Below are 23,894 nucleotides of genomic sequence, written 5' to 3'. Positions count from 1 at the left end.
ACCAGAGCACTAAGGTGAGGGCCAATGTACAGAATCACAGTGTCTGACCTCTGAGGTTGGTAATGGAAATAGGAGGACTAAATGTCATTAGCACTAGTCCTTAATTCAGAGGATGTAGCATGTTTAATGCCTCTTAAAGAATCCCAGGCCACATGATGCTTAGTGACATCGGATGGACCTGAGATGAGGTGGGAGAAGGTGAGGGCATTGCTGAGCATGTACCTGTGCTTTACTGCGGGCAGCTGAGAACAGTTGGAGAATAAAGTCCAGGGCACCCTGTCAGTGTTGATATATATGCCCTGGGCTGACCATTGGCTACTTGGAGGTCAGCACAGCATTGATGCCAGAGGTCACTACTCTCTGAGAACGGCATGGCAGACTAGAGGATTGGGTGATAAACTTGTTGGAGTAGAAACTGATTTATGGGCATTATGAAAATTCAGATATCAAGGCTTTTTGGACAAAGCCTCCCAGAAATGTACTTGATTTTGAAGTTTAAAAAAGAAACTTAATCACCTTAGTAGTAACAGTGCTACTTCTGACTGAATTACTTGGCAGCACAGAAATGTTTGGTCAGAACTATCGCTGGATGTTACACACTACTTACCTTCAGCATAGGCTTATTTTTTAAATAAGAAACCCCATGTTATGGAACCAGGGTTTTCTTGACCTTTTGACCAAATTAGGTGCTTGCAGCTCTGTGTTAAAGAATTGAAGCTCCTGAGGACTCCACCAAAGCTGGGCCTTCAAGTTCTGTAGAGCTGCCATAATAGTAAGAACCTAGCCACTGGTCAGTCCACTTTAGGATATTTGTTAGGGGTCCTTATTGACAAGAAGGGAACTAAACACCCAGAAAATCCCCAGAAATTTGGTCTTACACAAACTTTAGAAGCCCGCCTCCCTCCAGTATAGTGGCACTCCAATATATAAAGGAATTTGGGTTCCTAAGAACTTCACCCATGATAGCACAAACTCATTTTCCTAGGGCTCTGAGGGTTCTATACAGTAAATGGCCCAGGATGGTCCAAATGAGTTGGTAAAATAAGGCTGGATGTTGCACAGATATACAGTGACCCCCTCTCTCCAGAAGATCATAGCAGATACCACATGGACACTGGGAAACTGGCAAGGAATTCCAGAATCTGAGAGGATATTACCAGTAACTTATATACCCATGGCATATTCGGAAAAAGTCCTCTCATTCATTCCCTTCCTAAATTGTTGGTGTGAAAAGGTGAAGTGTGGTGGAAACCTGGGTGTTTTGGAGTTGGTCAGGAGGTAAGGCCACAGGTGAGAGCACAGAAACCTAGAACAGAGTTTGGAGTCTGGCTGTCATTCATTTGGAAGAAGGGGTAGATAAACTGACCATGACTGATACCCAATGGCTCTGTAACGTAGGTCTGACAGGGTAGGGCGGCACTCTGTAAGCCTCAGTCACAGCGAGGGAATAGCTCCTTTCCCACTAAGATATAATTACACTTAATTGTATATTTTTTAAAAAGGCAACTTGGGAATCTTTAGCAGAAGTGTAGAGGTTGAACCTAGAAAGGGTGATTAGGTGTGGGAAGGCAAAAGAGATCGGAGGTACAAGGAGAAGCTGAGTAGGAAACAGAGGGGTTCAGGTATCAAAGATTAGACCTGGGGTGTTGGATGTTGGGGGATGATTTCATTTCTCTGAGTGGATTGCTGCTGTTTTGCCAGATTTTAGGGATCCAGCGAAAAGGGCTGACTCTCAATAGCAACCTAACAACAATACTGTGTGACTTCTAACAGACAGCATACATTTGTGAGCCAGACAGAACAGAGAGGTAATCACGTAATAAAAGGACCTGGCAAATTCGTCAAGTTTTCATCGACCCTCCCTGTCTCTCCTTGAGGTGACATCCTCCTGTCATCTGCTGCCATAGTGCCCTGCTTGGTCCTTTTGGTAGCACATTTGTTAAGGTTCTGTCATATGTCTGTGTTTGATGCTATTCTATAAGCTTCACAAGACAGGTACCCTATTTTCAATACCCTGCATAGTACCATGGTTATAGCAGGTATTAAATAACTACCAACAATTCGTGGATGGATCAATGCCATCCAAGTCATTACAATTCCCAATCCCTTAAGAAGTGGAATTTTCTGCTTTTTATTCCCAGAGGATAATGTCCTTTCCTTTTTTGACCTAATCTTTGCCCATCCTCTTCTTTGTAATCAAGAAATCTTATAAGAATCTAACAGAGCACACATGAAAATGTGAAAAGGGGTTATAGTACAACCCTGGTTACTCAGAGTGCACAAGAATGATGGTATTTCAGTTAATTAAATTCACGATCATTCATATTTTGGCTCTTCCTTTTGAAAATCTTTTGTAAAGATGTATTTATAAAATTTCTTGTCGTGGTAAGTACATCTTCAGTCTTTGAGAGTTGAGGAATGCCTCACAGTTATCATTCAATCAGTAAATCAAAAGGTCTTTCTTGAGCACCTACTCAGTGCATTTGGCTTGTACTAGCGGCGGTGGGAACAGAGGAGAAGATATCGTGCAGACGGGGTAGCTGAGCGTGGGGACCCGTGTGAGTACATAGCACAGGAGAGTGATGTGAGGCTGATGTGGGTGGTCTGCGCCCCCAGTGCTGCAGGGCTTCAGACACGCTGTAGGTCAGACGTGTCCTGACACCAAGGCAGAACCTTGACGTCTCCTCTAAATATTAACACTTAGTTTTAATATTTCCTCTGCTTTTGCAAAGAATTACTGCGTGGAGCTTGACTAACTGAAGGTTCCATTTACTTAGATTTTACTATACATATGGTTCACCTTCTTCGGTAGAATGTATTCCTAGAGGCTGTCATAAAATGCATCAACATAAAGCAAAATCCAGGTTCTGTATCCTGTACCCCAGCAGTACACATGATTAATTGCGTTGTTTTCAGCTACTAGCAGAAACTGTTAAATGAGTGTGTAAAGAGGGGAAGAACAGAGTGTAAGTGTTCATTTATCAAATGAGTTTAGTAGAGATATCAAAGAGTGTTATGTGTGAATGCTGGGGAGCAGAGGATCATGGGCAGAGAGGGTACGTGCAGTAACAGAATAAAGTTTCCCTCTCAGGAGGAGGCATCCTGAGCTAAGTTCCAGAGTTGACTGAGAGAAGGAAAGCTACCTGAGTGACACAGAAGTGAACGCATCAGGTCAGAGACAGAGAGCACATGGGACATGTTGGTCAATGCAGAGGAGACATGCGTTCACCTTCTCATTCAACAAATGTGCCCCGAGTCTCTACAAAGTGCCAGATACTGCTGTAAGCCCTGGGAATAGGGCAGTAGCCAAAACCAACAGAAACATCTGCCCTCATGCAGTTTACGTTCTCCTGGGAGAAGGCAGCCCACAGACAAAATAAACAGGATGTATAGCAAATAGAATTTGTCTACATTCTATTTATTTTGTCTATGGTTTGCCTTCTCCCATTAGAATGTGGTATGTGAGCCAAGTCCCTAAACCTGGAGGGAAATATGAACAGGACAGCATCTACCTCAATGACATAACACTTTAAAGGAAGATTTTGGCATTTATTATAATCCAATATATTCTACAACTTTAGCTAAACTCCAATAATTGCTAGTCATTTAACAGAGATTTTTCATCAATAACCATGAAAAACACTGTTTAAGGTATGTAATGTAAAAGGCCTTAGGAAACAAAAGACAAAAAACCTTGTCCTCACGAGTCTTACATTTTGGAGGCGGGAGACATAAAATTAAAAGTAGACATGCCCTGACTGGTGTGGCTTAGTGGGTTGGGCATTGTCTCACAAATCGAAAGATCACTGGTTCAATACCCGATCGGGATACACGCCTGGGCTGCAGCGGCCCAGGTCCCCAGCTGGGGGTGTGAGAAGGGCAACTGATGGATGTGTCTCTCCACAGAGATGTTTCCCTCCCCCTCTCTCTCCCTCTAAGCCTCTCTCTAAAAATAAATAAATAAAATCCTAAAAAAAAACAAAAAACAAAAAGTAAACATGATTATTAGTAATTATGTAGTAGGTTAGAAAGTGATAACTGCTATGGAAAACAGTAGAGAAGGATGGGGGGGTAGGTGGAAGTTGCTGTTTTAAATGCATTAGATGGGACTGATCGAATTAAGAAAGGGGATGTTTGAGCAAAGTTTTGAAGGCAGTGACAGCATTAGCCTTGTGGATAATTGGAGAAGGAGTCAAGAAAACAGAGAATACTGCCCTGGCTGGTGTGGCTCAGTGGACTGAGCACCAGACTGTTAATTAAAAGGTCACCAGTTCAATTCCCAAGCAGGGCACATGCCTGGGTTGCAGGCCAGGTCCCCAGTTGGGGGGCACATGAGAGGCAACTGATTGATGCACCTTAACACATCCGTGTTTCTCTCCTCTTTCTCCTTTCCTTCCTGTCTCTCTAAAAATAAATAAAGTATTTTTTTTAAAAAGAAAGAAAACAGAATACATCAAGGGATGTAAGAGATGGGAAACAGGTGGGAGGATGGGAGGACTGGAGGTGGCAGGTTGTTGGTGTCGACATCCTACGGGGAGTGAGTTAGATTGAAAGACAGGAGGTGGTGGTCAGAGAGGATGATACGGGAAATTGAGATTGTAGAGAGGTTGTAGTTACTGGTAATTACAAGGTCTAAAGATATGGCCATGGAACCAAGTAGTTAAATCAGAGTGGAAGACAAAGTAATTGGAGAACAAGGAAGTGAGGCATCTAGGTATTGCAAAGATGACCTGCATATGTGCTGGAATTTCCAAGAACTGAAATAGGAGTACTGTTGGAGAATGTAATAAGCAAGTAGTCAGAACCCTCACGAAATGAGAAGACATCAGCCTGGGGTCAGCAAATGCCTGCAATAACTCAGGGTTCTGGGTGACATAATCCAAGTACAGAGTATGAAAGTTGGGATGGGGAATACCCTGGAAGTGGCAATGAGGACTAAGGAGGGCCGCTATCTGCCTGCAGGCCCGTCGTCCTGACAGTTGTGGGAAAAACATCAGCCATTATTCATGAGGTCAGCAAGGGAAGCCCCATCCTCAGGGGGAAGCCAGGTTTCATAGAGCAGAAGGAATGGGAAAATTAGTGGAAAATTGGTACAGGGACTTCTTCTGGAAATGGACTATGGATTTGGGAGAGCACAAGGTGAGGGTTGTAAAGGGGTTTGGATAGGGAGAGAGTAGATCCTGTAGAGCCATATAGGGATTAGAGCATGTGGGAAAAGGAGGGGCGTCAGCGAGTCTTAGCCTTCTAGGAGGGAAGGAAGCAAATGTGGATAAGGGAGGTCGGTCTCTGTGTACTCCGGCAGATATAGTAGTGAGGCTCTGAGTGGTGAGGAGATGGTGAGGGGGCTTGTTCTTGTTTTGTGGAAGGAAGGGAAGAGGCTTGAAGAAGCCTTGATTTACCTCTGGTGTGACAGGTGTCACTTAGCCCGATCTCCTGCCAAGTGGGAGAGGGACTTGCTTTGAATGCCTTGGGATGCCCTTGACCCCAGATGATGAAGCTGACTGTCTGAGGAAGTGTACAATACCTGAGGGTTATACCTGAAGGTAGCACAAGCCAAAGATGTTTTGGAAGTGAAAGCACTTACCAAAGACTTCCCAAACTACTTAAGATCATCTCCTTCCTTGGGGAATTTGTTTCTTGCTAAATATATTTCCATATGTATAATAGGTAAATTATGTACACATGTGCAAAACACACAACTAAACACAAATAACTAAGTAACATACATACAAAGAACTGTAATTCAATGCAGAATGTAAGAATCACATCAAAAGTGGAGAGATCAGATACATCTGAAGGCAACAAGAAGGAAATGATGGCAGAAATGTGTATGTGAGATAAGTGTGTAAGTTGCATACTGAAAGGACTGGAAGGATTGCAAAGAGGGAAATACCCAGGAAATACCCAGGAGAGAGGAGGCATACATATCGGTCAGGACACAGGGCATCAGAGGAGAAAGTAAAAGAGAGCACAGAGTTAGAGATAGGTAGATTTGTTTCAACTTTACTCTTCAGGTAGCAGGAAATAAATCATCAAAGGCTTTTTATTTGATTGTTTAGTAAGACAGTCATGCGATACATTAAGGACAATGTGTCAGGAAGTGAATCTGGCACTGATGTATATGATGACTCTTAGGGGTAGATGAGTGAGGTAAGAGACTGTGAGAAAGTTGTTACAATAAGCACATGATGAATATCTTCGTAAACGAGGGTGGAAGTTCATTAATGGAGAGATGAATGCTAGACATGCCTAGGGAAAAGCAAAAAGACTTGGTGACTGGCAGGTTGTCAGGATTATGGTAGAGGGAGGAATAACCAGGAAAATAACATTATCCGTCAGGTCAGGAAGAGCTACTCATGGATAGGAACAATTTTTACTTGACACTTATATATTTTAAAGTTCTACCAGGAATCTTGGTGGAATTTCCAGCAGATTGTTGAAAATTTAAGACAGAAACATGGATGAGAGTTTGGAACTACAGATACTCATTTCTGATCATGTGCAAGTAAGTGAGACTTGAAGCCACATTAGTTTAGGAAGCCATCAAGGATTAGTTTAGGGAGATGTAAAAAAAGTCAAAGATATAGAAAGATAATCAGTTGTGAGAAAGGAAATAGTGAAGTGCCTACTCCCTGGGAAAAGATGGAGGGCATTTAAACATCACTAATGTTTCTAGTTGCTAAACAAAAGCAGGAAATCAGTGTTTGCCTTTTAGTGAGCCATTCAGGAGACAGAGGGAATGGTCTTGGCAAGGAGGAAGATTCTTCTTCCTCTGAAAAGAGAACAAAGACAATTTTATTTTTTTTAAAGTATAGTTATTTGGATATGCTAGGTAATACAAAGGTAACATTAGGGTCATATCTTAAGTACGAAGACTTGGTGGAAGAGTTTGGGGATTTGAGGAGAAAGGATTAGAATAGCGCATGTGAGGAATGACGATGGAAAGTCAACAAGAGATGAATAAAGCAAGGCCTAGGGGCTGGGTGAGGTACAAAAGGAATTTGGAAGAGACCCAATCCTCGATATGCCTATGACAGCACCCCCCCCCTATAAAGACAGCTTCAGATGCTAAGATTTAAGCTGTTGCATCACCCCATTTGTGTCTGATCTACTGTTTATTTTCAATTTCGTGTTTAGAATTGTTGGCTCAGGAGCCTGCCTTCTGTCCTACCCTGGGGCTCCTCCTGAATTTGTCACTCCTTCTGCTTCTCTGTGGTTTTTGGGCTTAAGAACTCTTTCATGGTTTCATGATCCAGTGGCCCTTTTATTTCATGAGAATTCCCCACCACAGTCTCTGGCCCCTGGAACTCACAGTGACTCTGTCCAAGGTGAAGGTAGTGCGAGGTGGGGATGATTTGGACAATGACATGTACTCTAGTGAGGCAGAAAATGGTCAGCAAGGTGATGAATACATTGTAAAATTTAGGAAGGTATCTGGTGATGATAACAAAGATGGAGAAGGACATATCAAATAAGAGCTTTTTTTAAGAAAAAGATTTTATTTATTTTTATTTTTAGAGAGGGGGAGGGAAGGAGGAGGAGAGGGAGAGAAACATCAATGTGTGGTTGCCTCTCATGTGCCCCTGTACTGGGCACCTGGCCAACAACCCAGGTGTGTGCCCTAGACTTGGAATCGAACTGGTGTCCCTTTGGTTCATAGGCTGGCATTCAATCCACTGAGTTATGCCAACCAGGGCAAATAAGATCTTTGAACTTCAAAAGAATAAAGGTTGATACTGTTGTGAGGTGGAGAGTGGTGAAGAACTCTACAAGCAGCCAGTGAGAAGGAGGAGGTTAAAGTATTGGTTGGAGATTTACCCAAAGAATGATAAAATCTAATAAGGCTGAGTTTTGATGAAGGAGAAATAGTAGTTGGACCATTTTGGGAAATATGAAGAATATGGAATAAGAATTTCATAGTATAATTTGGACTACAGATTAGTTAGTTATATAGTATCAATAATAAATGTCCTGAATGAACCACTTCTATGATGATTTTGTAAGAGAATATCCTTGCTCTTAGGAAATCCACACTGAAGACTATGACGTAAAGCATAGGTAATTGATGTGTATGTATAAAGAAGGACCTAGTAAAATTCCTGCCAATCAAATTAAACTGGGCAATGATTATCTGAAATAATTTAAAGTACTTAAAGTATTATAGAAGATTAAATTTCTATCCTATAAGATATTCAGGTGAAAATCTTTTTATTTTAATTCAGAATTTCCTTTGACTTCAGAAGTAAAACTTTTAAATGCTATGTTAAATCAAATTTGATATAATTTGCAGCAATAAATTGCATCTATTGAAAGTGTCAATCAGTGGGTTTTCACAGGTGTGTGTGTGGACCTGTGACACTACCGTTACAGTCAGCATATAGAACACTTCCATCCTTCCAAAAGTTTGCTTGTGCCTCCTTGCTGACAATGCTAAAACATAAAACGGTGAATGATTCTGCATTACTGAGCAACTGTTATGCCTAACAGATAGAGTATCAGATGGCCTTTTAAAATAATCCTTCCACGTTACATCTTAAAATATTCCCATATATTAACAGAATTGTACATGCCTTAAAGCCCATGTTCTTCACCTATCATCATGTCATTTAGCTTACACTCTACTTTTTAAAGTGTTTTGCAACTCAGTGGATGAATGAAGCACATAAAGAGGAGGAGCATTTTCCCTACCTCATCAGCAAGGAAGCAAAACCTCAGTAAAGTTAAATTATGAAGCTGAGGTCAGAGGATAGGCAGAGAATAGAACAAGTTGCCTGCTGCCCTATTCCAGATTTGGCTTCCAAGGCAGAACTGGAAATTCACAAATGGAAACAGCAACTACAAACATCATTTCAAGTGCTTCAGCCTAATTAGCATGCAGCCCAGAACCATCCCCTGGCAAGAAGTTGGGAAAACACAGTTGTAAAGGGAGAAGCGCTCCCCCATCCTGAAAGAGTGCCAACCAGTTTAATTCTGGCACTTGGTGAGATGTTCAGGCTGGGGCTTTAGTGTTAAAACTCAAAGTTTCCTTGTGCATGGAAACAAAATGAATTTCAAAAAGGGCACGGAAGTATTTAGGGAGTCTCTGACCCTGAGGATAGAAAAGAGTCCTACAGGGAGAATCTAGTTTCTCCATCTCTAAAGTGGGACTGATGACAGGAAAAATAATGACAAACTACTTGTGTGAAAGAACTGTCTTGACCTACATGAGAATTATTATTGAGTCATCACTTAAAGACTGACAATAGTACAATTAGCAAAGGTTTTAAATTGTACTTTGTATAATTGTCTTTCTGGTATTCCTGACTGCATATAGTGTTTAAGAAAAAAAGACTCTGTAGTCAGAACTGGGTTCAAGCTTGGTCTCTATACGTAGCAGCTGTGTGACTTTGGGATGATACTTCGCCTAAGCTTTGGTTCCCCATCTGTTAAATGGGCGTGGTAGTGCTTCCCTCATAGGATTTTCATAAAGTTTTAATGAGATAATACATATAAAGCGCTTGATATAGGACCCAAAACAGAGTAATCACTTAATAAATAGTTTTTATTTTCTCTAATTTTAACCTCTGGTTATATAGATTTGATTTTTCAAGTGGCAGAGTAAAATATAATTACGGGAAAACCAAATGTGAAATGAACTAAAATTCACTTTGGGTTTTAATTTATTTATTTTTACTTAGAACAAAAGTCTTTACTATATAGAGTATTTTTGGCTGCTCTAATTAAGTGCACACCTGTGATGCAACTTCAGGTTTAGAAAATAGAATGTAGAAAATGCATTTTTTTACTATCCTGAGGAATTTCTTTTACTTCCTTAACTATGACATTTGCAGTTTTGACGTGAATTGTGGTGTGATTTTTTTTAAGGGGGAAAAAGGAAATTCATACCTGCCAAGAGTTAGAGAGGAAAATAGGAAGAGCCCCTGGAACTCTAGTGTGTTGGATTAAAAACATTATTTAGACCAACAGAGTGGGAAATCGGTGAATATTTTGGCTTTTATAAAAAGGGAGTGTGCCTCATAAACAGGACAGTTGGAATGTATGGAAAAGGTCCAGTTAAAACAAGAAACAAAGTGCATGACTAATACTGCTTTTCCAAGTTAGACAAATGCAGCTTTAACCAGAATTTGCCTCCGAGGGGCCTCTGAAGCCCTCCCTGAATCTTGAGATTTTGACCCATTTTGAAGTTCCAAATCTGAAACTATACTGAGGGGTGTTGTGTTTTGAACCCCACCTTTATTCCTGAGTTTCTCCCACTTTCTCACAAATTCCCACCAGGTGAGTGAGTGTCAGAAGACAAGCTTATGTACTCAGGTAAGGGAGCCACTGCAAACCCGAATGTGATCCTCCTCGGGGATGACTATTGCTGGAGACTGAATACCTGCTGAGCCCACCAAAAGAAGCTTCATTGTTTAGGAAATAATATGAACTGCAAAGTCATTTTCAAATGCAAGTGACAACGATTCTTAATATTTTTTCCTCTCTTTCCCACATCAATGCATATATATCAAGGCGTAGTAGCATATAATCTAAAAACAAACAACGTTTAACCAGATTTCGGCATTGTACCTCTCCTTCAAAACCTGTCAGGCCCTCCTTAATGTGAAGAGATTCGTCACTAACTTCATCACTAACTTCGATGTCCTCTTTCTCCTTTCACATTTCCTGTCACCTTGACGGTTGCTTTCATTTCTTGTTCAGCACCACCAAACCACTGTGCGTGTAGGGTGACCAGAGACACCAGCTTACCCGAGGAATTCCAGTGTGCACCTGCTGCACCACTGTAATGCGTAAGGCCCCTTTCAACCTAAAAAGTGTTCGCATGTAGACCAGAAGTTATACAATCGTCCAGTGGATGCCGCAGTCAAAACGTTTCCAAAGCAAGGTTGATTAAAACGTGTGTAAATGAGTAACAACGAATGGTTGTGATGTGACCCCACCGGAGCACCCTCCTTGTGATGGCCTCTTTCAACACAAACGAGTGTCATCAGTGGCTTCGCAATGGTCCTTCTTGTAAATTCCAACATGAAAAGAGTTTTGCTTTATGCCGTTCCAGCACACATGAAGCTCTGACTCATGGCGGGACTGCCCCACACGGGGCGGGGCGGGCTGGTGGAATGCGTCGCATTGCCCTAACATTTCTTAACCTGCCCGATGTTGCAAGTGGCTTTCCCCATCCCCACCCCTTTGCTTCTCCAAAAATCTTTATACTGTGTAACAAGGGAGGTTGACGCTTGCCTCTGAAACATAAAGATTACATATAATAAAAGCCTAAAAAACCCAATTAATGAGAAGCAAAGATAAAGTGCTATTTGTTAACATTGGCATTATAAGGAAGTTCTGCTCAGAAAGAAATTACTTAACCTTGGGGAGGGTGGATAAACTTGCTGAACTGAAATTTGATTTAGATCTAAGCAATAAGGGGAAAAATGAATTTCATGTTTTTGCATTTGATAATGGTAGCATTTAAAAAGTGCTATTTCAATTCAATCATTTCATGATACATTGAGTTTAACTAGACTTACTTTAGAATAAATCAACAGCACCGTACAATATCAGAAAACCAATTATAAAGAAAGGAAATTTGTCACCTACGATGTTTGCTTTTTTCCACATTTGGAAACATCAAGATGAGTTCATGCACATGTGGATCATTAAGTAAATGTAATTATATTGCCTTTTTCAATAAAGAGGTTTTGGAAATTGTCCTGCAGCCATTCAAGGTCGGGCAGGTTCACATGGGATTCAGGCAGACGGAAGAAAATTCACGGAGCCATCAGGATGTCTGACATGCCTTTATTCTGGGGTGGGGTGATTCACGTGCACCCCAAGCCACATGTCATGCCGCAGGAAGTCCCAAACCTTTATATGCTAAGTGCACACAAAGCCGGCAGGGTGACAAGACATTATATAACAGAGCGTGATTCTGCACATAGAGGCCCATACTCGAGGTTATATGAACACTGCAAAGTCATGGTTGCCCAGACAGATGTCTGGGTGAGGGAGCCTGACTAAGTTCATTTCCTCTACAGAAATGAAGATTCTTTTAAAATCTAAATAATCAAGGGCTATAAAAAACCTAAGAAATTAAACTGCCAAGTTAATCTCAATTTAGAATATCATTTATTCATCACACATTTATTGGGTATGGCCCAGGTGCTGGGCTCAGATTCTGGGCCTAAAGGAAACATGTAACCACCTGTCCTGCTAGAAATGACCGCCTGGTAGTCTTACTTTTCCAAGGACAAAGAAAACATAAAAAAAAACCCTCTTCATAGTATATGGTCTAGTTCATGAGAAGTAATGTTCTGCTATAAAAGCATTTACATTAATACTGCTCAAGTCTTTCTCTTATCAAAACTCAGTTGAATTTTCCTCTTACATCAGAACCAGTTCTGAGAGACAATCCAGAATGGGGGCAGCAGTTCCATAGTGAGGTGAGTGGCACTGAGGATAGTGTATATTACATTCCTTTACTTTTTGCCACCCTTAGCACTGGCTTCCATGGGAAAGGCTTGCTTAGGTCCGGAGATGCCTGCTGCTGGTCTAGACCTCCTTTCGTAGGGGTGCTGCACTATTCCCCAGCTGCTCTGAGTTCTGGTCTGGCCATTAATGGCCCACAGCTGCCACCTCCTCAAAAGGACTGGCCTTCATCAGAGCAAGCCACGTGGCTCAGATGTCTGGAGATTAACCCACCCTCACCGCTTAGTCCCCTCCAGAATGCCCGTCACCAGTGATAGACTGGTGGGAGGGTATAAAAGCCAGAACCCCCTGCCCTGAAGTGGCATGACATTGTCGTGTCCTTTGTGCTCTGAGTTCTGAGTAGAATGCCTTGAGGGTGACGTCAGCTGGAGTAACATCTTTGCTCAGCACCTTGTCCTGTCCTGACCTTCTTACCACACTAGCCTTTTCAGTGAATCACTTGCCAAGAATCTCTATCTCAGGATCTTCCTCTGGGGAGCTAAGACAATTAGACTTTCTTACGATGTCCCCATTCCCTCACCCTTTCTTCTGAGCCCCTATGTAAGGATTGAACATTATCATACCTCCACCTATTCCTCCAAATATGCCTTTAGATGATCAAATATAGCTGTTCACTGGGACAACAGAATTGAGTCCAAGCTGCATTTCCCTGAACATAAATATGGGTATGTGTTTTTTCAAGTGCAAGTAGAGGCAAGCTTATTTAGACAAAGTAGTTTTCCCCATAAAGATAACTCATTTTCATTTTAATGAGCTGAATGCTTATTTGCTACAGGTTTGAAACAATCACTATGGTAGAGGCAGAAGAAGAGAATACTCGAGGCTGGGTGTTGTACTTTCTGAATGTATAATTTTGTAGCAAACCACAATAATTAAAATGAATTTTTCAACTAATTGTATGTAAGTACACTTGAAATATGCACTTGTTGCAAAAAATGTTTTAGTAAGCTGATGTTTTGCCACATATTATTTTAATTCTTTTAATTATATCTGCTTGTCTATTTCAACAGTAAAATTACGTTTCATAAATTCCAAATGCTAAGTAAAAGAGAAAATGAAAAATGCTATAAATAAAGAATGCAGTTTTGCATTATTTATATGAAGTTCAAGGGGGAGAAAAAGAAAACTAGAAGAAAGAGAGAAACACCAGTAGTTGTACTTTTCCTTGCTTCCTCTGCTTTCAGATACTGCCTCAGGTGCTACCCTCCTCTGACTACATTTCTAGCTCTAGAGCTTCCTACACATCTGCCTTTTCCAGAGAGCTCCCCATGCTTCCAGTTGACTTTGGTTTGGTGTCTTGTGCCTGCTTTTCCAAGAAGTAGCCCTAACCATGCCTTCCCTCCCTATATTTTTAAAGGGGCTTTTAGGAAACAATTCCTCAGTCAAACCTTGGAATAACTAGGTAATGGCAAGTGATTAGAACACTAATCTATTTCTTCATTTTGATTCTTTTTACCAAATGATAGTATATATTAAATTCCTGGGTAAAGAGTGTTTTCAATAATCAGGTAATTTTGACGGTATCTATAAAATTTATGTGCCCATGATCTACATCTAGAGCTAAGAAATCCCAAAGTTATACTCCAACCTTTATTCTGTGTATGCTCAATTAGCCTGGTTTGCAATGCTATCAAAGTAGAATACGTACTCATTATAACAGTGTTTACTTTGTTGTTGTTTTTTAAAGGAAGTAGCTTTTATAATTATCCAAGTTTAATTTAATTTGTAGAGTAAATATAATTAGGAAGAGGATACTGCCTGGGGGGAAAAAGTGCCTTTCTGCATTTTTCACAAATTATTCTGTCTAGGAGTAACAAGAGAATCTAGAATCATTGGTTCTTAACATCAAGGACTACAATGTCTATCAGTTTTAGTGGCTTCTTCTACCAGGTAACTATGGATGTCCTTTTAATTTTGTTAAATTTTTTTGTCTTAGACTTTAGGGAGGGAAAAACATTAAAAATGTTTCCTAAAACTTTCACTGACCTGATCACTTGATTTACAGCAAGATCTCAGTCTATCATAGAATTTTCTATTACCTTCTTTAGTTTTATTTATTTATTTTTCAGTTCATTTTCTTTTTCCTTTCACTTCAGTAGATTAAACATTCTCAAGATCATATGGATAAACCCATATCCAAAACAAAGAACACCTAAAAGAGTGTCAAGAATATGTAGATTCCTGATTTTTGTGTACTCTAGCCAGTAACAATGGATATTTATTATACTTCCTGACACAGTTATAGAGGTCATTTCACATGCATCATAAACATTTAATTCTGGGAAATAATTTAAAAATCATTCAGGTTAAGTCAATGTTCACTTTGCAACATGTGAGCAAAATGAAGGCATTCTAAGACATTTTTAGAATTTCAACTATACTCATGCCAAAATTGTATTTGTAATAGATGAGACTGATATAGCTGATTAAAATGGCTTCGAAGAATCATTTTTAAATAACTAAAATACAGAAACATTTACCTTAATAGCTATTTTATAGATTAGCTAGATTTTTAAACCTTTGCCTTTACAAACCAAGTGACTTTCATTTTAAAGACAGCTACTTACATTTACAACAAATTTAAAGATGCCTAATGCCTTCCTTTTTTTTAAAGCTAGAATTAAATGCAAGGATATGAATACATGTATGTGTATATGTGCATATAACTTACACAATATTAATTATAATGACACTAAAATAGTCCCTGTACTCAGTGTCTGCTATACCATAAGCACTAGTCTTGGCATGCTTATACTTGCTCATTTCACCTTATATCAGTATTTTGATATATGAGGTCTGTCCAGAAGGTATCCAGCCATGTATTATGAAAACTACAGCCATTTATTGAAGAAAATATAAGATACAAGAAACACTGTATATAGGACAATGACGCCTTCAAAGTAGGCACACTGGGACCTCACACAGTTCTCCTAGTTGCCATCAGCTGCCCCACTGTATTTTCCTGAATCTCATTGACAGTGTGAAATCTCTTCCCTTTCAAAGGTGATTTTCTTTGGGGAAAATCCAGAAGTCGCAGGGCACCAAATCTGGGCTGTAGGGGGTCTAAGCCACCTGGGTGATTTGATGTTTTGCCAAAAAACTCGGCACAAGACGTGGTGCATGAGAGGGTGCTTCATCATGAAGCTGCCGATCACCAGCTAACCATAGCTGTAGCCTGAGTCACCTAAATAGTTTCCCCAGAGGAATGTTCAAGCTTAACCCAAAATTTGATACAGATTCATTGTTCTGCTCGCTCAGTCATTTTGAATGTGATGGCCACACAGTACACATGCTCACTCAATAGCATCTACTGCCCCCACTGACTAGTACAGTGAAGTCATCATTGTTCACACATGTGCATTCTAGTCCACTCTCCTTGGCTGCCAAGTTACACCAATGTCGCACAAACTGTTCTTGTTATATTAACAATGGCTGGACGTTTTCCGGACCAGCCTCATAGGAATAGTTAGCCCTGTGTTACAGTGGAGGAAATGAAGCCTCAGAGAATTTAGGTAAGTAGCCTAAGGGCACATGGTTACTATAGAGCAGTGCTACAAAAGTTGGGGACTTTGTTGCTAGTATCCATTTAGCAACGCTACCTCATCACATCTGTTACATCCAGTTGTAACAAAATGAGAAAAAGTGAGACTCTCAGCCCATGCTCAGAGATGAAGGAATAGCATTATTCAGCATGTACACACTTACTGACAATATGGTGTTAAATTCTCTACTGATTTCTGCCATAGCAGCACATTTTTTTAATGATGTGATGTTTGAGGCACTTAGGACTAAAAAAAGCAGGATACAAAAGAGGGTTCTGAGGATATGTGGCCTAAAATATTATTGTTCTACTTCCATTGGCTTAAGAGTTTCCAGTACAATCCATTAAAAAACTATCCTTAATGAAAACATGGTGCTAGAACATAAAGAACAAGGTGTTTAATGCCACATCCCCAGACAACTGGACAAGAAGCTACCACTGTCACAGAGGGAAGAAGAACCACTCAGGCACAACCTCTAATGAGGTGTCAGCAGTGAGAACTGCTAGGAAACCATGTCTGGAAAGTAGCCTTCCTGTGATGTTGAATCAGGGATGGGAAGGAAATGAGTAGCTTCACAGGCAGATGACAAACTGCCTGTGTCTGTAAACACAAGTCACACATTGATGTGTGTGCAGTATAAAGACTCGTTTGCACAGAAGTGTGTGTGAGAGACAAACATACACAGCTTCCCCACACATAGGGACAAATAGCCCCCAGAGTAGCATGTCCATTTAGTATACAGAATTGCTATAATTGGTGTGATATTTTTGTGTTAGGTGTTTACTTACTTACTTGCACGTTTTAAAATTAAAAAAGAAAATCCTTAAAATTCTATTTACCGAAGCGTATCTGGCTTGTCTTCTGTGAGGTCTAACGATGACGCTCTCCGGCAATAACATCTGACACTATTCCCGTGGAGTTCCACTTATGGCCTGCCCCCAGTTCTGCAGAACCGTAAGGCCCACCTCCCCCATATCCATTTATGGGGTTATTTTCCAGTAGTTATGTAGACTCTGAGAAACGACAGCTGTGGAACCTGGGAAGTAGAGACAGAACCAAAGTCTCTATCCCTCTTGGTCCCCCTATCATCTTTAGGTGTTGAAAGTTTGAGAACAGAGGATGGCCTAGAACTTTGTAAAAAAAGCGGTCAGAAAGCAGAAGTCAAAGAAAACAGATTTTTGCTAGTACATTCATTATTAACCTCATGTGCTATGGAAGTAGGAGCCTGACTTGAACTTGAATCTGGGTTAATTTAGGACAATCAGAAAACTATTACAAACATGAAGACCAGAGTCACAGAATCTTCTGCTTCCCATACAGAAGACTGAAGTCTTAACTGCCGGAGCAAAAGCCCTACCTTTTCAGTAAAAGGTGTGGTCAAGTCTGATCTGTAATAAATTTAATTCCATGTTCCAGTTGGGTCAAGTTTAAGAGTTGATAAAGGTCAAGTTAGGTCTGCAAATGTGCTTGATTTCTAGACCTAAGTTCTTTTTCTTTCTGGACACAAGTTAAAAGGTCACTCCCTCTTCTGAATATTTTAGGAATAAGCACGTTTTATAGTTTTGCAGGCTAAGCCACATGGAAGGATTTTAGGCTATGGAGTCTTCATAGTTAGGTGGCCACACTGGTAGTAAAGGGAGCTTCAAACATTAGTTATTTTTTGTCCTTGGTATTCTAGGCCAGAGCATCTATATTAGTGAAGAATTTTTTAGATAATGTATTTTAAAAGTTGATATGTAGCCAAGGACAAAGGGTGCAAGGGAGGAGGTAACAGAACAGCAGGGATGTTAGGAAAAGATGCTTTCAGCTTAACTCCTTGGTGGCTGGGGAGTTATGGGGAAGAGTACTCACTCCGCCATAGTCAGCAACTTTCTGCTATGATTACTCCCCTACAGTTCCTCTCTTTCTTCCCACTGCGAACACCCATCCCATCCCACCTCCAGGTCACAACTGTTTTAGCCCTGTATTCTCGAATGTTTGGGGCAAATTGAAAAAGAATAAAAAGATAAACCAATTGGATGGGAACAGCTAGAGATTTTGTGGGCTCTGTCCTCTTTCAAAGTCTCATGTTGGAGTGACTGTGCACACACAGTCTTCTTTCATGCCTATTATAGTTTTCAAAAGACATAAACACAGATTAGAAGAAATAAAGTGAGGTGACAAAGACACACACTAGATACCATGGCCTCTGGGGAGCCACTCTTAAACATGCCCTTTCCCTAACCCCTGCCTGTCCCTCTGCAGCAGAGTAGAAGCTCCTCACTGTGTCCATAGGGCCTTGGTGATCTCTCTCTTGTGCTTATCACACTGTATTTTATTGTTTGCTGATAGAGTTCTCCTCTCACCTGGGTGTGAGCCGCTTACAACCAGCATGACTGGGTTATTTATTGTGTGCCTGTGAGTGAGTGAGCTGGATAGGATGCTGTAGTTTCCAGTGTCCTTGGGGCGTTTCATAGCAAATAGCAAAGGATGGAATGCAGGGAGCATGTAGGAAGAATATAGAAAGTGTGTGATTATTCCACTAAAAACTCATAAAAGAATTTGACTCCTTATTATATTTTATGTGTTTAAATCTATAATGATGAGCCTTTTTTCATGGTGTAAGTAGTTAGTGGCTAGAGAGATAAAGGTAAATAGTTCCTAGGCATAACTATGTTATTAAAATGTCACAGCCAAGTGTAGGTCTCAATGGAAAAGTGAATTGGTAATGATTTTAAAGTAATCCAGTCAGAGAAATTCTATTAACTAAAATAACTCATTCATTTTAACCACTTTCCCTTTAAAATACTGAATCATATATCTGGTTCTGATACCCTTCAAGCCAAAATAATCAATATTACAATATTAACCCAAACTAATTACAGTATATGTCCAGCAAGATTATTCCTCAGAAGGTTCATTCACTATGACTCAACATGGATTTACATGTTGAGATTGAGGTCTGCATTTGATTATTTTTACAGGAAAAATTCTAAATCCAAAAACACTTCATTGGTTCAAATAATATGAAATACAGTGAGACTTCAGCACATTAAAAACTTTGGAGGGTCCTCTAGTATTGCAGCAGAATTCAAGCCAAACCCCCAAACTTGGCTAAAATCACATTTTTACCACTCTCATTTTCCCTAAATAATAAAGCCAAATAATAACTCTTTAGGAAATGCAGTATCTATTAATAGTTGTGAGCAGGTTAACTCTTCCCAAAGAAATTCCCTATGTTTTTTGATGCCATGTACTTAAAGCTATTGGTCAGCTACTTCAGTTTTCAAAACTCATTTGCTCTAGAATTGTATGTACTTCCCAAAAGGAGAGCAAGCCCTCACCCCTCATTCTGTCCTCCATTACAGAGAACAATAGATGCGCATCTTCAAACGCAGCGTCCTGCGCCCGCTGCCTTGCGCTGGATCCAGAATGCGGATGGTGTGCTCAAGAGGTGGGCCTATTTTCCTCCTTCTTTTTCACTGTTTTCTGTTTTTCTCACAGTTGCCCTTCTCTCTAGCATAACTTCATTGCCCTGACATTCTGTGTCTTGAAGGTGCATCAGGAAAAAAAATACTGATGAGCATCAGGAAATTTTATTTGGTTTTATGCTTGGAAACAGCATATCTGACTGAATATAAAGTATAACCGTTTTATTAGGAAAATTATGGTAATTTTGAAATAAAGTGCAAACCATTTTATGTTTTCCATCTGTTCCATAGAGAAAATTGGCAAACACAGATAGTAACTTTTGCTGGGTCAGAAGGCTTTGTGTGAAATTCTTGCTGCAGCTTTGGGGCATTAGGTTATATATCCAAGTTGGATCATTGTCTTGTACTTGCTTATTAAATAAAAGCAAGCTAATTTATTGGTCTATTTCATTTGTTTTTATTTGACATACTTGGAGATAAATGATTTACTCTATTGTAACACTGTACATCAATTCTTTACTTACTTATGGGAAATGGGGGGGTGCTTTTCTTTCCCGTGTGGTGCTGCTCATGGGTCTTGTGTACATCTACATTCTGTGGGATGGAAAATAGTTCAGCAATGCTTATTGTTCAAAATTAGTGTTTTATATTCTAACAAGAGAAACACATCCCAGTAACTTCTCAGTAAAATAATTATAATGCATTCCTTCTTTCTTGGGTCTAAAGTTGTTTTATGAATGTTGTTGGAAATCTTCAATCAGAACTACCTTATGTAATAAGTTGCAATGAAGAAGCCATCTGCTAATTTGGGTTTTCTTTTATGAGACTGCCTAGGTAATTTTGCATTTATTTTAAGTAGGCCCTGAGAGTGGGAACAGACAGACCTTTAATGGCCTTTTGCTTGACATGAAGAGACATCTCTAGCTTTACCTCCTCTAATTTAGCTCAAAAACTGTACCTACATTCCTCTTTCCAACCTCTCCTATTACTGCTTGTTCTTCTGCATCACCCAGGAGGAAGAAGAAAGGTAAAAAGTAGCACAGAGCAGTGGACATTATGTTCTTCTATGAAGCTAGTCAAGAAAGAGACATGGAAGGGTTTCACAAAACAGTAGCCGTGTCTGAAAGTGAGCGCCCCTCCTACTGACAGACTCAAGGCCTCCTGAATGTACACTGGGTTTTACCAGTGGGAAAATCAGATGTCACTCAAAACTAAGCAGTGCTTTACCAGAATCCATGGATCCAAGCACTGTTATAGAGGGGACAACTCCAAAGTTTCTGAGACCAATCTCATTTCCTCCACTCTGTATGAGCCAAATGACCACAGGGAATTCACTCCATTCTCTGAGCCTCCTTTTCCTCATCTCTACAATCTTGATTTTAGAATTTACTTCCAGGATTTTCTCTCTCAGGAATGTGTCATTGCTTGCTATTCCCTGACCCTAACCCAATACTACATTTTAGATTTTTACTGTATCACTATGCAAGATCCTTAGAGTCATGAAGTTTGTGCCGACTTGACATCAATTGCTGAGAACTTGAGTGAGTGTTGTTCAGAAGCACTTCCAAAGCATGGTTCAGAAACCCAGTTGTCAGCTACATGCACATGCCTGCCACATAGAATGTCTAGTTCCAGAGGAACCCCTTTTCCTTCTCACATCTCTGCTAGCATGGGAAGGCTGGAGAGCCACAGTTGTAGGACTTGCAGTGTCAGTCCTGCCAGAGGAGGAGGGGTTTTGAGAGGAGTGGCTGGCTGAATGGAAGGAGGTTAGCCAAGGGGGGAAGCTGGGGTTGTCAGAGCAGGAGAAACAAACCTGTGTTTGCTGTTGGTCAAATCTGTATCAGGGGATCTCAGAAAATACTCATATATGACTAGGCTGTTCATGTCTCAAAGTATTCTCTGTAGTGAAGGGTGGTCTAATTTAAAGACTGAAAAAGCAGGCTCTGAAATGAGATCGCCTTAGACTCCAATCCCACGTCTATCCATTTCTAATCGCATGGATGTGGACATGTCACCTTACCCACTCGGAAGCTCAGTTTTACCTAGCTCTAAAATGGACATCATAACTGCACCCATGACACCCTGTTGCGAAGACTAAGTGAAATAGTATGTGGGAAGCATTTGGCAAACAGATGTTGCCTATGAAATGGGAGTTGTTATTATAAGAACTTCGGTGAGCCTCTGGAGCAATTCATTCAGGCTCAGGGAAATCAGAGAATTGCCCTGTGTTAAGAACACAACCTTAGGGGAAACAACCAGGGTTAGGACTCAGAAGGAGTTTTCCACTTCCTATAGGCTGACCTGACATCACCAAGAGAAAGAATGTCATGGTTAATTGTGAAAGATCAGCCACCACTTAGGCATGCATGCAACTGATGCACTTTATGCCTCGATCAGCAAGGGTGGAGGGACAAGGAAGGAAGATGCTGTTTTCTCTGTTCATGATTAGAAGAGATAAGCAGTAACAAATAAAGCCTGGTTCATATAATTTTCAAAGCTGGTCAAAAGTAAAAGAAAAGCTGAAGGAGTTCATCACCAGCAAACCAGAATTACAAGAAATATTAAAGGAACTTCTTCAAACAGAAGAAAATAAAAAAATATGAATAAGAAAATATCACAGAGAAAAAAATCTCACTGACAAAAGCAAACACACCGTAGCAGCAGTGGGTCAACCAACACTAAAGCTAGTACAAAGGTTAAAAGGCAAAAGAGGAGCACGTGTAATTACAACAGTAAATTAAGGGATACACACAAACACGCAAAAGAAGTAAAATACAATGACCAAAAAAATCCATAAACATGGAAGGGGCGAGTAAAAATGGTAGTGATTTTAGAATGTGTTTGAACTTAAGCGACTGTTAACTTAAAATAGACTGCTATAAACACAGCTTGGTATATATGAAGCATGTGGAAACCACAAACCAAAAATCTACAAGAGATATACAAGAAATAAAGAGAACGGAATCCAAACACAACATTACAGAAAGTCATCACCATACAAGAGAAGAGACTGAGAGAGTAAGAACAGAGAACTACAAAAACCATGAAAAACAATTAATAAAATGACAATAGTGCATGCCTATTAATAATTACTTTAAATGTAAATGGACTAAATGGACCAGTCAAAAGGCCAATGGATAAAGAAAAAAATGGTACATCTGGATACTGGAATATTACTCAGCCATAAAAAAGAATAAAACCTTACCACTTGGGACAACATGGAGGGACCTGGAGGGCGTTGTCCTGGGTGAAATGAGTCATACGATGAAGGACAAACACCATATAATTACACTTGTCTGTGGAATTAAAAAATCAAAAGCAAACAAATAAAACAGAAACAAACTCATAGATGCAGAAACAAACCGATGGTTCCCAGATGGGACAGCGTTTGGAGGGCTGGGTGAAAAAGGTGAAAGAATTAAGAAGTATAAATTGGCAGTAACAAAATAGTCACAGGATGTAAAGTACCACTTAAGGGAATATAGTCAGTAACAGTGTAATAACTATGTATGGTATCAGACTTATTGGGGTGTCACTTCATAAATTATATAAATATCTAACCACTATGCTGTATACCTGATACTGATATAACACTGAATGTCAGCTGTAACTGAAAGATTTTTTTTAAGTTTAAAGACATTTTATTGGTATCTTTTTTCTTTAGTATTCATGACCTGAAGCTAATGAATGATCAGTTAGTTTTAAGTACTTAAGCTAAGAAACTCTTAGGACTTTTGAGTAAAATTAAACCTAGAACCATATAGTAGATAAAATAACTAGTACTAAGATAAGAATTACAAATGGACTATAAATAACTAAGTGTTAAAAACCTCTCTCTTTCTCTCTCTTCCCCTCCCCTACCCCTCCCTCTCACTAACAACAACAAAAACTAAAAAAGATCACAAGAAAATGTATACAGAGTATATGAGGTCTGTTCAGAAGCTATCCAGCCATGAGATAGGAAAAATAGAGACATTAATTAAAGAAGATACAAGATACAAGAAACATTGTACACAGGACAATGATGCCTCAGTGCCCGTCAAAGTAGGCATCTTGGGGCCTCACACAATTCTCCCAATCACCATCAGCTGCCCTGTCATATTTTCCCGAAGCTTATCGATGGTCTGAAATCTCTTCCCTTTCAAAGGTGATTTTAGTTTTGGAAAAAGCCAGAAGTCTCAGGGCACCAAATCTAGGCGGAGGGCTGAGCCACCTGGTGATATGATGTTTCAACAAAAAACTCTGCACGAGACGTGATGCATAAGCAGGCACTTCGTGATGATGAAGCTGCCAATCTCTGGTTGTCCATAGTTGCAGCCTTCTGAATCATCTGATTAGTTTCCACAAAGGAACATTCAAGCTTAACGCAAAATTGCGTGCAGATTCGTTGCTCTACTCAAGTCATTTTGAATGCGATGGCCACACAGTACCCATGCTCATTCAATGGCATCTACCACCCCCA

The 23,894-nt window shown here is 40.1% G+C and overlaps 1 protein-coding gene across 4 annotated transcripts in view; it reads left to right on the top strand.

Annotated features, from left to right (window-relative positions):
- Window positions 1-23,894, top strand: part of ITGB8 (integrin subunit beta 8) — a 79,038-nt gene that overhangs the window by 9,094 nt on the left and 46,050 nt on the right. For all 4 annotated transcript variants that reach the window (XM_045197302.2, XM_053927263.1, XM_024562877.3 and 1 more), the window contains exon 2: window positions 19,370-19,455. In XM_045197302.2, the coding sequence (XP_045053237.2) occupies window positions 19,380-19,455 (76 nt within the window). In that variant the 5' untranslated portion in view covers window positions 19,370-19,379. The remainder of the gene's footprint in view (window positions 1-19,369; window positions 19,456-23,894) is intronic.

This window comes from Desmodus rotundus, chromosome 6 (genome assembly GCF_022682495.2).
Source record: "Desmodus rotundus isolate HL8 chromosome 6, HLdesRot8A.1, whole genome shotgun sequence".
NCBI classification, from domain to species: Eukaryota; Metazoa; Chordata; class Mammalia; order Chiroptera; family Phyllostomidae; genus Desmodus; species Desmodus rotundus.
The sequence above is the reverse complement of the archived record's forward strand: the minus strand, read 5'-3'. Positions and strand labels throughout refer to the sequence as shown.